The sequence below is a fragment of the Oreochromis aureus genome, linkage group 12 (genome assembly GCF_013358895.1).
Source record: "Oreochromis aureus strain Israel breed Guangdong linkage group 12, ZZ_aureus, whole genome shotgun sequence".
Taxonomy (NCBI): Eukaryota; Metazoa; Chordata; class Actinopteri; order Cichliformes; family Cichlidae; genus Oreochromis; species Oreochromis aureus.
This window is the reverse complement of record NC_052953.1, coordinates 15,419,648-15,434,688: the sequence shown is the minus strand read 5'-3', so window position 1 is coordinate 15,434,688 and position 15,041 is coordinate 15,419,648. Positions and strand designations below refer to the sequence as shown.

At 43.0% G+C, this 15,041-nt stretch overlaps 1 protein-coding gene across 1 annotated transcript in view; it reads right to left on the bottom strand.

Moving 5' to 3' along the window:
- Positions 1-15,041, bottom strand: part of ptch1 (patched 1) — a 49,358-nt gene that overhangs the window by 13,506 nt on the left and 20,811 nt on the right. Inside the window, exons 8-16 of the mRNA XM_031728203.2 lie at positions 13,588-13,735; positions 12,007-12,138; positions 11,734-11,889; positions 11,282-11,380; positions 10,103-10,228; positions 7,030-7,148; positions 5,830-6,487; positions 5,010-5,319; positions 3,379-3,521 (exon numbers count right to left, since the gene is read on the bottom strand). Coding sequence (XP_031584063.2) covers positions 3,379-3,521; positions 5,010-5,319; positions 5,830-6,487; positions 7,030-7,148; positions 10,103-10,228; positions 11,282-11,380; positions 11,734-11,889; positions 12,007-12,138; positions 13,588-13,735 — 1,891 coding nt within the window. The remainder of the gene's footprint in view (positions 1-3,378; positions 3,522-5,009; positions 5,320-5,829; positions 6,488-7,029; positions 7,149-10,102; positions 10,229-11,281; positions 11,381-11,733; positions 11,890-12,006; positions 12,139-13,587; positions 13,736-15,041) is intronic.

Genomic DNA, 15,041 nt, shown 5'->3' with positions numbered 1-15,041 from the left:
CTGAGAGGTAAAACCATTACTGCGCACCACTCTGCCACTCTCCCTTCTAGGAACCATAAATCCCTCTTTCACAGAGGCAGGGAGCGTTCTGGGGGTTGAAGCCGGACTCATGGGGTTAGGTACAAGAAAGGAGTAGTTTTTTTTTTGTGGTGGGGGGTTGGGAGAGAAAAATTGCTTGAGTTAGCGTAACAATAAAAAAATTGGCTGGAGTCCCTGAGCCCGTCTGTGTGCAGTTAACCTGGTTGTTAACACTGAAGGAAATGCCACCCAGCAAATGGAGTAGAGCTATAAAAATAACACAACATCTGTACAAATGTTCCTCACACTTGGTTCTCCTGACCCCTATGGGTACCCAGAATGCCTGGCGCCACAGACGGACCTGCCCTAAGAAGAAAAGAGCTCTTGATAATGTTAGCATGGCCTTTCTTAGGACCTTTCTCGCACGTCACAGATTTATCTTTTAATTGCGATGCATATAGTTTTAAGCCACACAGATATGGAACAAATGGTCACCAGCACAGGGTAGGGACAAATCAAAAGCAGAACACCTCTGCACAGATCCACAGAGTGGCATATCAAAATAAAACATCTAGCTATGCAATTTACCAGGGATGTTGAAGATCTGGTCCTCATTTTGAGGAACAAAAAGGAAGCTACTGCTCAACAAGTACACGCACATCAGAAAAAGGAGAAGCACACATTCAAAACATACAAATGCACACACAGAGCTGTCTCAAAGAAACCACTTGTTTCCAGCTCCCTCAATGAAAGAGGACACAGCAGTGGAGCAAAAGGAAGAGAAAGGGAGGGAGGAAAAGACAGAGGGAGTGAGAGGGAGAGAGCGAGTGGTGGTGCGAGCAGGAGTTTGTAAGCAGGAGAGAGAGACAACTAGATTCCAGTGGATCTGGATCGAATTTAACAGCAGGATACTCAACAACTGTATGTCTTCAAGCTGTCACGGGAAGCCCAGGCAGCTCTGCTGGCGGCCCCCACGCCTCACGGCAAGTACACTTCCCTCACAGGCAGAGGAAGTGATGTCACGGGGCCGCACACCAGGACTGGCCGTGTTTCCTGTCAGCTAGATAACTGCTGCAATGGAGTTTATTTGGATAAACGAATAGCCATAAGAGCAAAGGGGAGAGGTGGCCAACCCTTAATAAACATCTGTAGAGCTGTATGATTGGAACACAGAGTTGCACGAATTCTAAATATAAATAAACAGGAGACACAGAAGAGCTATGCGTCAAAGTTAATCACCCTTGATGAAAATGATTTCGGTGTTGAAACGGACATGGCTTGTTTTGTGTTTGAGGTTTGCAGATATTCTGGCCAAGAATTTTGTTTTTATATTTCTCCAGTTTCTTATCTTCTGTTTTCGCGTTTTCCTGCCAAAGAATGCAGCCATGCATCCACATATGTTGTTTTTTGGAGGTGATACTAAACTAAGAAAAGCATTCAATGCCCTGTTGAAGCTGAGAACATTTACCCAGCTCCACAATTCAATCTTTCCCCTCATTTCCTCCTGTTTCTCCCCCAAACTTTCACATTATCAGGTTGGTATCTTTCCACTGACATACAAGAGACCTGATTTAATCTTCCTCAATAAGTTCCTGTCTCGACCTCCTTCCGAGACCCAAGGTGCTCAAGTCGCTACACTCGAGTCACTGCTGGACATCAAACACTCATTCGGTGGCACGCAGGAGACAGTTTCAACAGCTCAGCTGGAGTTAACCACATGATTCAGATAACATGCTTTGTTGTATACTCACTTTATGGCTTAATTTTGCACTTCAGCTGAGGTGCAATGTCACCATCTCCACCAATGGCTGTGCAAACTTTTCAGAAGCTCATGGAGAACTACTTCATTACCAGAGATGAAGCTAAACAGTCATGTTCTGCACTCAAACCATAAATTATCCCCTTGCAGACTTTCAAGCCACATAAAGAAGAAGCACCCTTTGTTCCTGCAGATGTTATAAATATATCAGTTGTTTGCATGTTGGTGTGGATTATGGAATGAAGTATGTGTAAAAGGAGACATTTTTACTTTTATGTGCAGTGGATATAGCACTAGCATCTCAGACCTAAACAAATGCAACCAAAACCAGAGTCAACCTGGAAGCCGTGTGTCAGCTCATAGGGCTATCCATATAAGCAATAATGCCATTAGTTTATCACTCTTTTTCCTTCAAGGCTTAGAATGCATTAACTGCAACAGACAAGTATTTCTATACCACACCAGTAAACCTCAACTGCTCCACTCAGAAAGTAGTTCGACGAAGTAGACGCTATTGTTTATATTAGAAAAATACCCAAATATGTTTTTAAAATTTACTTCTCAGTGAATCAGATTCAGGTTTCTACTTAGAGCCACAGAATCCAGATTAATTATTTATAGCCCCTTTGGGGTTTGCAGGCGTTTTTCTGCACCAGTTTCAGCCATCCCAGCCTCTCATACTGTAAACCGTGGCTGGAAGCACTGACGATGTGTCAAGCTGAAAGACTTGATGTTCAAGGGAAACAGCTCACTGTCGAGGCCCTGCTATACGCACATCTCATGCACACAAAAAAAACCACACGCAAACTGACAAATCGTTTAAATGAAGAGTTAATAGGTTTTTCAGAGTCAGACTGCAGCTCCAGTGAGAGCTTTAAATTCCTGAGCTCGGTAAAGTCATCACACGAACACAGACAGAGAGAAAGAAAGAAAAATATGAATAGTCAGAGATGGTTTTAAGCTGGGTGTGGCTCCCCTAGAGTCATAACAAAATGCACAGATATGCATACACATACAGCAGCACAAACGAGCTTTGAAAGTGGTGGAAGCATCTCTCAAGTCTATTATCAAGTTGTAATCCATGTAATGCAGTCTGCATGGTCTATGCTTACATAACGTCTGCACATACTTCCTCATTTAATGCAAATCAAGCTGCTAACCTAACATGTCCACACATCTTTTGAATTGCAGTGTACCATTGAAAGTCAAATAGCCAGACAATAGACACTCAGATAGCCAGGATTTCATTCATCAGGAACCAATTGACTCGCAGGCTGGTGCTAACTTCCAGTATAAGAGCTGACAAATGAGAACAAGATTTCTCTAACGCAACAATAAAAGCTTACCGAGACGTGTTCATCCATCTAAAGCCTTTGTTTCAGATCAAAGCTTTGTTTTCTTTCAACAGTTTGCACCTGGGCATTGACCAGGAAGCTTTTTTCGTGATGTCTGTGAATTTTTCTCCCCTTTCATCACCATAACAGCACATTCAATTTACATCTGATGCATTTGATAGACGGATGAGCTTTTATGTGTTGCATTAATGACAAGAGGAATCGCTTATCCACTTTTAACAAATTCAATTTAAATCCTAAACGTACCAGGTTGAAGTTGATGGGCTTGTCCCTGCGCCCTGTCTGCACCAACAGTTTATATGCTAGGACGCCATCATCAGAGCCATTCCTATAATTGTTGTGGGTGATGCGGCCAGCCTCCCAGTCCTTGTCAAAAGCCTGCTGGAGACCTGTAGGAAACCACAGCAAAACACACTGGTTAGATGTGGATGTTTAAAAAGGTTACATGCCTTGTTATCTTCATTCTTCCACTGCAACACACAACAAACAATAACCCAACACAGTAAATAACACAACACCCTAACCTAACCCTAACTCTATAATAGGCTTGATTGATTTAATATGATAACTCAGTTCCATTCTCAACCACTAAACATGACTTCAAAAACAGAAAATCTGCTGCTTTTAATTCAAAGAGATCGTTATGGGGCTTTATCAGTAACATCTGCCTTCTTTTCTATACTACTCTCTGATCCATATGTGTATCACTCCTCTTTTCTCGGCTCTCCCCCAAGGCCCATGCTGTGGTCCGTCTGTGGGAGATGTTGTTTTGGGTCTCGTTCCTTGGCCTGTCTGGCTCCAATTTGTCCCACCATTGCAGAGAGCAATATCAGACACAGTTCTCTCTCTCTCACCCACACACACTCCCTGTGTGGTTCCCAGCCGGCTCACACACACACACACACAGACTCTCACGATGTGTTTTATCGTTAAGTACATTTCCTCACTGAGAATTAAGGCATTCTTAGACTGGGCTGACATATGAAAGAAAATACTGTTCACTGGTACTTTGCAATTCTGTATGAAACAATAAATCCATCCATCACTCCATTCAAAATTAATTTAAAACGTTGTGTACCGTGTTTTATGTGTCAAATATTAAATTTTTATCTAGAAAAAACAAACAAAAACACTAGAGCAGGCAGTACTGGTTCAAGATGTGCCGATTTGCACTAACAACATATTTGCTGCCAAAGGTTTTTGAATATTGTACATTTCCCAAGATGAAGTTGAAAAATATTGACTCCCACTTTACTCTTCGCCATCAATCCCACTTATGGAAGAAACAAGTGATTTTAATCAGCTACTGTCAGTGTCCATTTGTGCAGTCCCTCCTACTTCTGAACTCCTGCCTAACATCTTGTTTTCTGCAGATTCATGTCAAAACACGGAATAAAATTATGATCTCAAAATGCTTTCATGGGAAAGTAAATTATTCCCATGCCTAAACTATCCTGAATAGCAAAGTTAAATGAGGTATAAGCAAAGGCAAAATTTCAAATGAACTAACCCTGGCTCTACACTATTATGCCACATCTGACCCATTTTATATTCTCAACCAGAAGGTGCTGTTTATGCCCATACCTGTCCACACTCATTTCATACCCGAAAATTCGAAAGGAATTTATGATGTGGACACAAATGATTAGTGTCACTAACTCAGTATCCAACCACATGTGAAATATGACCACAATTTCCCATTTAGCTCCTGAGTTACAGAATTAAAAATCTTATAGATCTTACATCGAAGTTAACCTTTCCAGTCATTGGTGTGTTCAATGCTGAGCCACAAACATTTGACATATTCAGTTTTATTCACTGTTTAGGTCGGGTTGAGGTGGCATGTGTACGTCAAGCTTAAAATGACTTAGATTTACCTTGCAGCCACTCCCTGAAGTAATGAAGCCACATGCGAGGCAGCTGTCCATTTTCCTCCTTCAGCACATAGCGAACAGTGTGGAACCTCTGGTAGAGCTGGTGAAGCAGTGGCTGGTTTTGGGCATAATCGGCGCGCTGTGTTACCACATACATGTTGTAGAAGGAGAAGAACTTGAACTGGGCGCCTAGAAAGTCGTACTCGCTTGTCTCCCTTGGTACAATATCTGTCAGCTCCAGGCCGTCCCTCACTTGGGTGGTCCCGTATAAACTGACTCCCAGCAGGCAGAGGAACAGCACAATCACAACCACCTGGAATCAGAGGGATGAAGAGACAGCTTTATCAAAAAAAAAAAAATCTCCAATTAAACCATCTGCCTGTTTATAAGCTGTTTATAAGCTGTCAGATGCTTTTTGATACAATGTAGCAAAAGTGCTGTACTTTTTCTTTTTTCTGCAAAAAGTAAAGTGCTGGATTAATGCCTCGCAGGACTACGTAAAGCAATTTATATTTAAAAAAAAGAAACTGAGGAACATTTTGTAATGTCAAGTACAGACCACCAAATGATTTCAGTTCTGGAAGGCTTTAAAAGGTCTGGCCACCCACTGTGTGCGTATGTGTGTGTGTCTCAGATAGGACATAACCACAATTTCCACCCCCGATTTCCTCCTTCCTTACACACTCCGGTGACTAACCCTCCCATTCAAATTATCACCACAGTGAGTCAGCACACAAACCCACTTTTACCTCATACAGAAGCTATTCCGCCTGTTTTTTTTGTCTCCCTGCTCTACAGAAACACAGAGAGCAACTGAACTCACCTTGGTGGTGGGCTGCAGAAGGAATGGCGCATAGTGCTTCTCAGCAAAAGAGGCCAGGGTCCAGCGCGAGCAGGGGGGCTCGAGGCAGCGTAGGCCCAGCGAGGCTTCTCCAATCTGGGACAACAGGTCCCGTGTGGAGCTGTTGTTCTCTGGACTCTGGCCAGTTGATGAGGCTCCATCACCCTGAGCAACTGAGCTAGCACTTGGGGTCGATGCAGCAGGAGGAGGTGCGGGATGATGATGGGAGAAGCTGGCAGAACCTCGAGATCCCCCATTATTTCGGCCCCCACTGTTGTTGTTGTTGCTGATGTTGGCGTGATTGCTGCTACTGTAATACTCGTTGTTACGGTTGGTCCTAGCTGGAGCTGGGTTGATGGGCTGCACAGAGATTTGGGATCTGGGCTCAGCTGTGGTGTAGAAGGCCTGAGTTCGGGGGTCGTACTCCGTCCTGAGCTGCACTGTGGACTGCATAGTGATTTGGGTCTGCTGAGCAAAACCATGGCTACTGTAGGAAGGAGGGGGACTGCTGTAGCTTGGGGGAGGCGTGTGATATGAGGGAGGAGGGGTACGATATGATGGAGAAGGGCTGTAGCGACTCCCGTCTGCCCCATCCAGGTATGCCTGTGGCTCCATCTGAATCACACGATTGGAACAAGGGCTGCAGACATAAATAAGATGAAACACTGTCAGGCACTGCTGTGAAACAAAATTTAAAACCAGACTTAACGGAAAAAAAAAAATTCCAGTACACACGTAAAACATCTGATTTTGTGAAACAGTTAAGTGTTGCATTACAAAAAATATTTATTAGCCCTATGTTATTGTGAATCTTCTCTCCTTTGCCAGCAGCATGAAATATAGGGCCGGTACTCAACCATGGAATTTAATAGTGTGTGTACACATCTGTACAATAACCGAGCCAACGAGCATGCCCGGGCTGGCAGGCAGACTGGCAAACTTTAATGAAGACTGGAAAAGATAAACATACAGTCAAACAACCAAGGAGTCAGACAGAAAGAGACAACTTTCGCAGTAATTAGTTTTTGACTGAGGGGGATTACGGTGAAGATATCTTTAAAGATAGCTTTGTGCGTACACGGTTCATTATCACGGAAGAGTTCGGTGGAAAACATAAAAGGAAGAACAGGAAAGCAATAAGCGTCTCGTCAGATATGAAAGAGCGTCTTTGTGTGTGCACACCTGTAGAAGCAGCAGAAAATGTCAAAACGCCTGTCCTCTCGCCGATAGAGATCCATGCTGAGGATGGCGGGAAAGATGAGCAGCACCATGGCAAAGTTAAACACCACCACCACTGCAGCCTGCAAGAAAAACAGAAAGGTTATTTCAGGCGAAAAACCCCAAACAAAACTGCTTTTTATCAAGAAAAAGGATCAGATTGATTTTTTTTGTAGTTGCAAACAGTGGGGAAAAAAATACAGGTGAAGATGCGGTGTAGACAGTGAAGACGCGGAATGATATGTAAAATTTAAAAAGGGCATTTTGCTGTAAATTTAACTGCATTATCATCCATACACATGCTGCATCTTACAAAACTACTTTGAAAGTGTATTAAATGAAAGAATTACTGTTTAACAAAAACAGTGTTGCTCTGAATATAAATCAGAATAACACAAGCTGAATAGGCTCAAGTGAGGGAAAAATTGCCTTTCAACACATTTCCAGTTCCTTTCAAGGCAAAAACACTGAGTGTGCAGAGAAAAAGTGAGGCATATGTATGTGTAATAGAAGCCAGTACAATGTTGTGGTTAAGTATTTGAAGGTGGTGCACTAGAGCAGAGGGTGGGGGTTGAGGTTAGGTTGGGGCCCTGCCCAGAGTACAATCTGGATATTGCGTAGTTGCCAGACCACTACACACACACACGCACACACACACACAATCTCGTGTGTGTGCCAGACCACCCAAGGAGCCAGAGGCCCGCGGGGCCTGAGGTGATGAGCAGTCGCTGTGGCTGTACAGACAACACACACACACACCCCTTACAGACTCACACAGAAAAATGCACATAAACACACATATCTGTCACCTTAAAAACTGTACAGCCTCCGACTTAAACCACACCGTAACACCAACCAGACACAGGCACACACACATCCTCGCCCTCCCTCATTCCTCAGCTCGCTGCTCAGTCAACGAGAGAGATATAATGTCAATGAAGGAGACGTGAAGAAAGAAACAGCTCTGTAAGTAGAGCAGAACAATTAATTCTCAATTGGCCCACTAACATCCAGACAGATACAGTATGAGTCCACTGACACACACACACACACAGTGACCGTGAGCTGACCCCAGAGTGGGGATATTTATCATCACATCTGTTTTCTGCACATGAATGTGTGTGTTCCTCTGTGTGTGTGTGTGTTTTGCTGCTGTTATCGGGACAAGATTCCTTTTTTTATGTTTATACTGATAGAAGGAAGTGAATGAGACATAACGCAGGAGCGCGAGAGAGAGCGATGAATCCAAGGTGGAGTCGACCGTGGGAAGTGTTTAATGCTGATAAAGAGACGCACACATACACGCCAACACAAACTGCAGGTACTGACACAAGGTTGCGGTGTGTGGATGCACTCGATAATAAAAGATGAGTATCACCGTGAATGTCGACTTCGTGAAGTTTTACCGTCTAGCGGTAACAAAACCACTAGTGTAAAGTATGCATGGTATGTGTATGAGTGTGTGTTAAGCATGCGTCTTTTCCGACGTGTGTGTGTGTGTGTGTGTGTGTGTAGAAAACGAGGCTCCATGGATTAGACCCATGGGGTAAATGGATCATGTTTGACAGACTCTCTCTACTAAAGCCATCAATCCACACATGCTAATATTGTACTCAATGTGGCAACATCTTACCTCACACTGTGTGTGCATGCAAGTGTGTGTGAGTTTATGCATGTGCGTGAGGACTAAAGAGCAAGAAAGAGGAGGGGGAAATCACTTATTATTTTCATATAGTCAGTGATACATCACTTATGTAACTGCAAATACTTGCAAATGCGTATTACAACAAGTTTTCATAGCTTCCTTATGCAAAATATGTGTTGAAATTCTCGGCTGAATGCTTTTATTGTGTGTGCTTGATTGTGATGATTCAGTGGTAGAGTGGACTATTCTTCAGGTACTCCGGCATCCTCCCCAAAGGCCAGAGGCAAGTATGTTAACATAACTGGTTATTCCTATTCTGTCACAAAAGTATATTTGAGTCTTAATGAGTGTCTTTTTGTCTTAGTGGCGGATTGGCGTCCTGTCTTGGGTGAACTAACCGGCTTTTGTGATCATCCATTTTGGCTTGCTAACCCACATAAGAGTGCCTCTGACTATAAAGATGATGTCAACAAAACCTTAGGTAAACAATAAAACAGAAACTCTTTTGGGTAAATAAACTGAACAAACCAGATTTTTGACAAAAATACGGCACGCATACCTACACTCACATTAATGGAGGGTCACCCTGTGCCACGTGATTAAAGAAGATTAAGGTGATCATCAGTCCAAAACTGATTCAACACAAAGGTCAGATGTCAAATTTGTTGTTGTAACCATCACTTTTAAAAAAATGTATGTAGTCTTTTCTTTCTCTATCCATCTGGTTAGTGCTGCAGTGACTCAACCTTCAAACCAGAGGTTTTTATCTGACCTTATCCTCTCTTTAGAGCACGTATCGCTCTGACAGACTGTTTAAATGAATTAGGAATTCATTGATTATTGGAGGCATTTTGTACTAGTTTTCGCTGTTCTGGTGATGTCTGTAATTACTGACAGATGTTAGAGAAGTCAGAGCTCCCCTCTCGTGTTCCCCCACCTTTGCGCGTGCATTCGCTCACATGCGCACATGCAAACATCTAGGCCACTGCATTTCAAACCTCCCACACAGATACTACAACTCCCCACACGCACACATACACATGGATGTGAGGGTATGTGAGTACACAGACGCGCACACACACTCGCAGAGGGATTCAGTTACATGGACCTCAGCCACAATCTGGACAGACACCGGGCCCACCACTAAACAGCCTCAAAGAAGGAGGAGGGGGGGATTTAACAAAACACACACTCCTCCTCATGCACACACACAAGCGCACACAGACGTACACACTTTCAATGTGATGAATGAAATCAATAAAACAACAGTCTGGAGAAATCTGGAGCCAATGAAGACGGGAACAGGACTATTAGTAAGAGAGAGGCCCCACACGACTGAACTCTCACACGCACACGCACGCATACAACCCTCACTCACTCTAGCCACTGTACCTGTAGAGAAAAGGCTCTGAGCGCTGGGATGGGGATGAGCGCTGCCATGAAGAATGCTGTGACATTGCTGATGGAGGTAAGAGCCACACTGGCCCCTGTCCTCTTCAGACACTCCCCCGTGCGATCCTTGTCGAGACAGAAAGAGAAGTTGGTGAGAGGAAAAGCAATGAAACTTCTGATCAGAGTTTAGCCAGAGGCACACGTGTAATGCTGGAGATTATGTACCATTATCATGATACTGATATGACTGACAGTGATTACGATGTTTCTTGAAGCCCTGAAGTGCTTAAATAATCCACCTGGGCCTGTCTACTTCTGTTTGAAGTAACGGAGGAAAAAGCAACGAACAAAACGACTCTTGGTGAAATCACTGCTGCTGAAAACTCGTAGTATAATGTGCAGAAAGAGAACAGTGATAAGCACACAACTCTAGAAGACTTTGGCGGCAACTGTGTGAAGATCTAAAGACGTGCAGGACCACACAGAGAGCGTCTGCAGGCATGCGCATCTTTGTGTGTGTCTGTGTGTGTGTGTGTGCATCAGACAGGAGAGATCAGGTTCGGCTCTGTTTAGTTTTCATCTCAGCCACACAATAGAAGCTCGGGGATGAGGGAGGCATAGAGACGAGGGCTTGAACGAGAGGGAGGCAGGGGAAAACAAAAACAAGCAAATACATGCCTGTGTTTTCCCCTCTGGAGATGAAAAGCTACCACACTCCACAAACACACACACACACTCAGCCAGTTCTTTTTTTAATGTTATTTATTAGATTCTGTACACTTCATCAGCTAATGGATGAGAAAGCTCTTGCTCCTTGTGTAATCCACACTTCAGACCACACAGAATACTTTAAATGCATCAAATTACACCCTGAACCTTTATTTTTTTTATTAGAACCACTCACAGGTGTGTGTGTATGTGCATGTGTGTGTGCGTATAATCAAATAACTTATCAATCTGTGTGTAAAGCAGAAACAAGGAAGTCATAATCTAATAGAAACAGAAATAAGAACGTCTTTAATTCGGAGCATTGCCTAGATAAGAAGGCTGGGTGTGTGGCGCATGGTTTGCTTGATGCTACATCACAGGCACAGACAGGCTTTCACACATTCCTCCGCAGAGAAGATAAAACAACAAAGGGGATGTGCAGGAATGGGTGACGGTGGATGTTTGCCTCACCTCGAATGGGATCCTCTTGTTTTGCCCGGTCTCACTGAAGGCATGGGCGAGGAGAAAGACATCATCTACTCCAACTCCCAGAGCCAAAAAGGGAAGCACCTGTGGCACACACACCCACAAACTTAATGAGCTCCTGCCTGCAAGATTTTACCTCAGAGGTGTGCTATTCTAGGGGTAGCCACAACTGCATATTATTATAGATACACACCCATGCAATATTTTTCAAATTCTGGTGCTAAGCTAAATTAAAATGAAGCATCAAAACCTGTCTCCAGTGTCCAAAAATATCTACGACATTATCTCGTGTACATTATTCTACTGGTGTTGACCCACTTCAATTAGGCAATTTGAGAAAATGATTTTAAGTCTAGCAGAGACTTCAACTCAAGTCTACTAGCAGCTGCTGTGTTGACCTTTAGTCCATTGGGTCCAGTGGCATGTGTGCGAGTTACCTGCGTAGTGGCAGCATTGAAGGAAATGCCCAGGAGGGAGCAGAGGCCCAAACCAGCTGCCACTGACAGCGTCACCAGGAGGACACCTGCCAGCCCTACAGCCCCCTGAGACTTGGCACAGTCCCATCGCAGCATGGTCAGGCATGCATAGGCCAGCTAGGCACAAACAGCAAGCAAATCATTAATCAATCACCCTTTTGTCTGTAAGTCCCGTCTCAGTTTCAAGCAAAGCAGAGAAAAATGGAATAAAATTTGCCTTTCCTCTAGTCTTACCATCAGAAGGTACCCGCTCGCCACGCGGATAACACTTATGTCAGAAAAAGACTTGAGAATATCTTCCAGAGTGGTGGTTGTGAAAGATAAGACCTTCTGAGACGAGTTTGCCGACACACTGTGCTGCACCGCCTGAAGACAAGACAATAGTAAATAAAGAGGAAGAAGAGAGGGAATAAACTCTTTAAAAAATCTTAAAATAGGATTAAATATCCTATATATACACTTTTATATTATATATATATGTATATAGATTAGAAAAAATAAAATAGGTGACTTATAAATGAACTCTTAATGCAGCACCAGTAGCTCCATCAACATTCAAATGTGGTTTACTGACCAGTAAAGCATTTACTGGACTGGAACTTTGCAACAAGATTTTCTCATCCCTATCTCATTCTTCCCTTAATATACCAACTAGATCTGCACCAGCTATCAAAATACAACTAAATCTGATTTCAGCAGAATAGATAATTGACCATCCTTGTTGCTACCGCTTACTCAGTAGCATCTAAAATGCACATTTCTGGAAAAAGGGAATTAATTTTCAGTGATTTAGTGCAAGCTGCACATCAGATAATAGTGAAACTGTGCTGGCTGTCTCTCTTTTATGTAATATAATATTTTCCCTATTTTTAAATTAACTAAATATTACAGGTTGTCTCTGAAAAAAAAAGCCTTGAATCAGGAGGCTCTGCAGACAGTATCATGACCTATTCCCTCTCTCGCTCTTACTATCTCAGGACAGACAGATGGCTTCGGCATTGAACTGCTGTTACTGCTCAATGGGGAGCAATGATGGCTGACACACATTAAGAAACACGCTCTAGATCACACACACACTTGCACCCACATGTAAACTTCCACATGTGTCTCACACATACCGACATACGTGCATATTCTTGCAGACACGCCTAAATGTGAATAATACAAATCAAGAACACAATTTTGGGCATATTTTTCACTTTGAAGCTCTTGATAAAAAAATAAAACTATGTATTTAAAAATATGATTACATTTTTTTTTTTAAAAATCTGTGATTTCTGGGCCCAAAGATAAATAACACACACACACACATGCACACACGCACATTCATACACACAAGGTCACACCATGTGGAACAGAGGTTGGGGCCCCCAAAACAAAGACCAGATGATGTCACACATGAGCCACCAATGGGGCCACAGCTGGGAAAGCGATTGTGTGTGAAGTTGTGAGTGTGTGTTCATGTGTGATTGTGTGTAAGTTTAAGGGGGAGAGCGAGCGAGAGAGAGCAAGAAAAAGAGAGATATCCAGCACTCACTTAATGTATTCCAGACATGCTCACCCTGTTGCTCTATTGCCCCTCTCTACTCATGAGTGAGAGGAAAACTTTAGTCCTTTACCACACACCAACAGTGCTTTTAGTATCTATCAGGGGCCCCGGCTTTGGATGGGGCCTTCCCATGTTCACCTGTATCCGGTCTGTGATTTACAACGTGGCTATAGAGGACTTAGTGTAGATTTCGCTACTTTTTTCTCTTTCGTTCTCTCTTTTTCTAAATTTTTCTTGCTCTCATTTCTAAATTTTCTGGCCCTTACCTCAGAGTACCGCCTCTGCCAGGCTTCAAGTATAGCTGCAGCCTTTTCTTCATTCCAGTTGATGTGGGAAACCTCATCGTAGCCTCGAAAGTGTTCAAACATCTGCTTGGGAGTCATCAGCTGGAACATGGTCTGCAAGGCCTGGGCACTGGAAGGGAGTTTAAGGGGGAAGGTGGCAGAGAGAGAATGAGGGAGGGAAAGGGGAAGGAAAACATGGAAAGGATGAGAGAACAAAAGGAAGGAGGTCAAGACTTCAGTGAGAACATCCCATCTAGAAAGGAAGCTCACGTGGGGTGATGAGCAGGCTCTCTGGATTGTGCGAAATAATAACAAAATCAAAACTTGGATTTGCAAAGTTTTAGGCCGGCCAATCAATATCGCTCTTTGATTCACAGCGATGTCTAACACTCCATAAATAAAAAGTAAAAATAGATTAGGTGTTCATCAAAATAATGGTCCCTCAAAAGCATCAAACCAACAGGGAGATGAGAGAATAAAATGAAATCATCCCAGGAACTCCATTTTTCAGCTTAATCTCTAATCCCAGAACAAAGAATGTGTTAATTTAAGCAGTAAAAGGGAAAGAAAAATGAAACAAAACCAAAGTCACATTGCCTGGAGCACATTGGATATCAGTCATCATAAACAATGATGTGCTAAGCACATGTGCTGTCTGAGCAAATACTGTTCCATCTGATGTGACTATTGAGCCCAGATGCCCTCAGCCGTGAGACATGCATCACTTCTTAAACCACACAAACTCCCTGTCATTACACGAGCAACTCTGAAGAACGCAAAGTGACATATATGGCATAAAATGCCCCAAAACTCAGTGACCCAAACACAACGCCACAAAGCTAAACTGAATTAAAAACCTGAAAGAGACGCCAAGTCGTTTTAGCTCAAATGTGCACTGTGGGCCACCAGGTAGCCAGTATAGCCACATATATATAAATACAGCCAGAAACTACTTAATATCAATATCTCAAAATGATATACAAACCCAATTAGAGGAAATTTAGTAAGGATCATTTCCTTGTGTATTTACATATTTCCTCACATGCACCCTCTCCCTCCCACATGCAAGCTCTCCTTCAGCCCTTCTTCGTGTTGCTGATCTTGAGGACCACGACATCGAGTGTAATGAAAAATGCACACCGCTAATGGAGTGATACATTATGAAGGCAATAAAGTAATATAGCTGATTAGGTAATAATAAATGACTCTGGACCAGAGTGCAGCTTTTTAAGAGTAGTCTACTGAGTGGGTTTATTTTCAAATCATAAAATTATATAAACCAAAGCAGAAGACATTTGCCCGTCTCTATGAATGTGTGCTGTGTAATATGGTGATAATCACAGTAATGGGGGCAGTTAGTAAACAAGGTGAAGAAGCTGAGTGCCAGCAGTAACAGCCCAACAGAGAGAGCAGCCATCCTACACACATTCACTCAC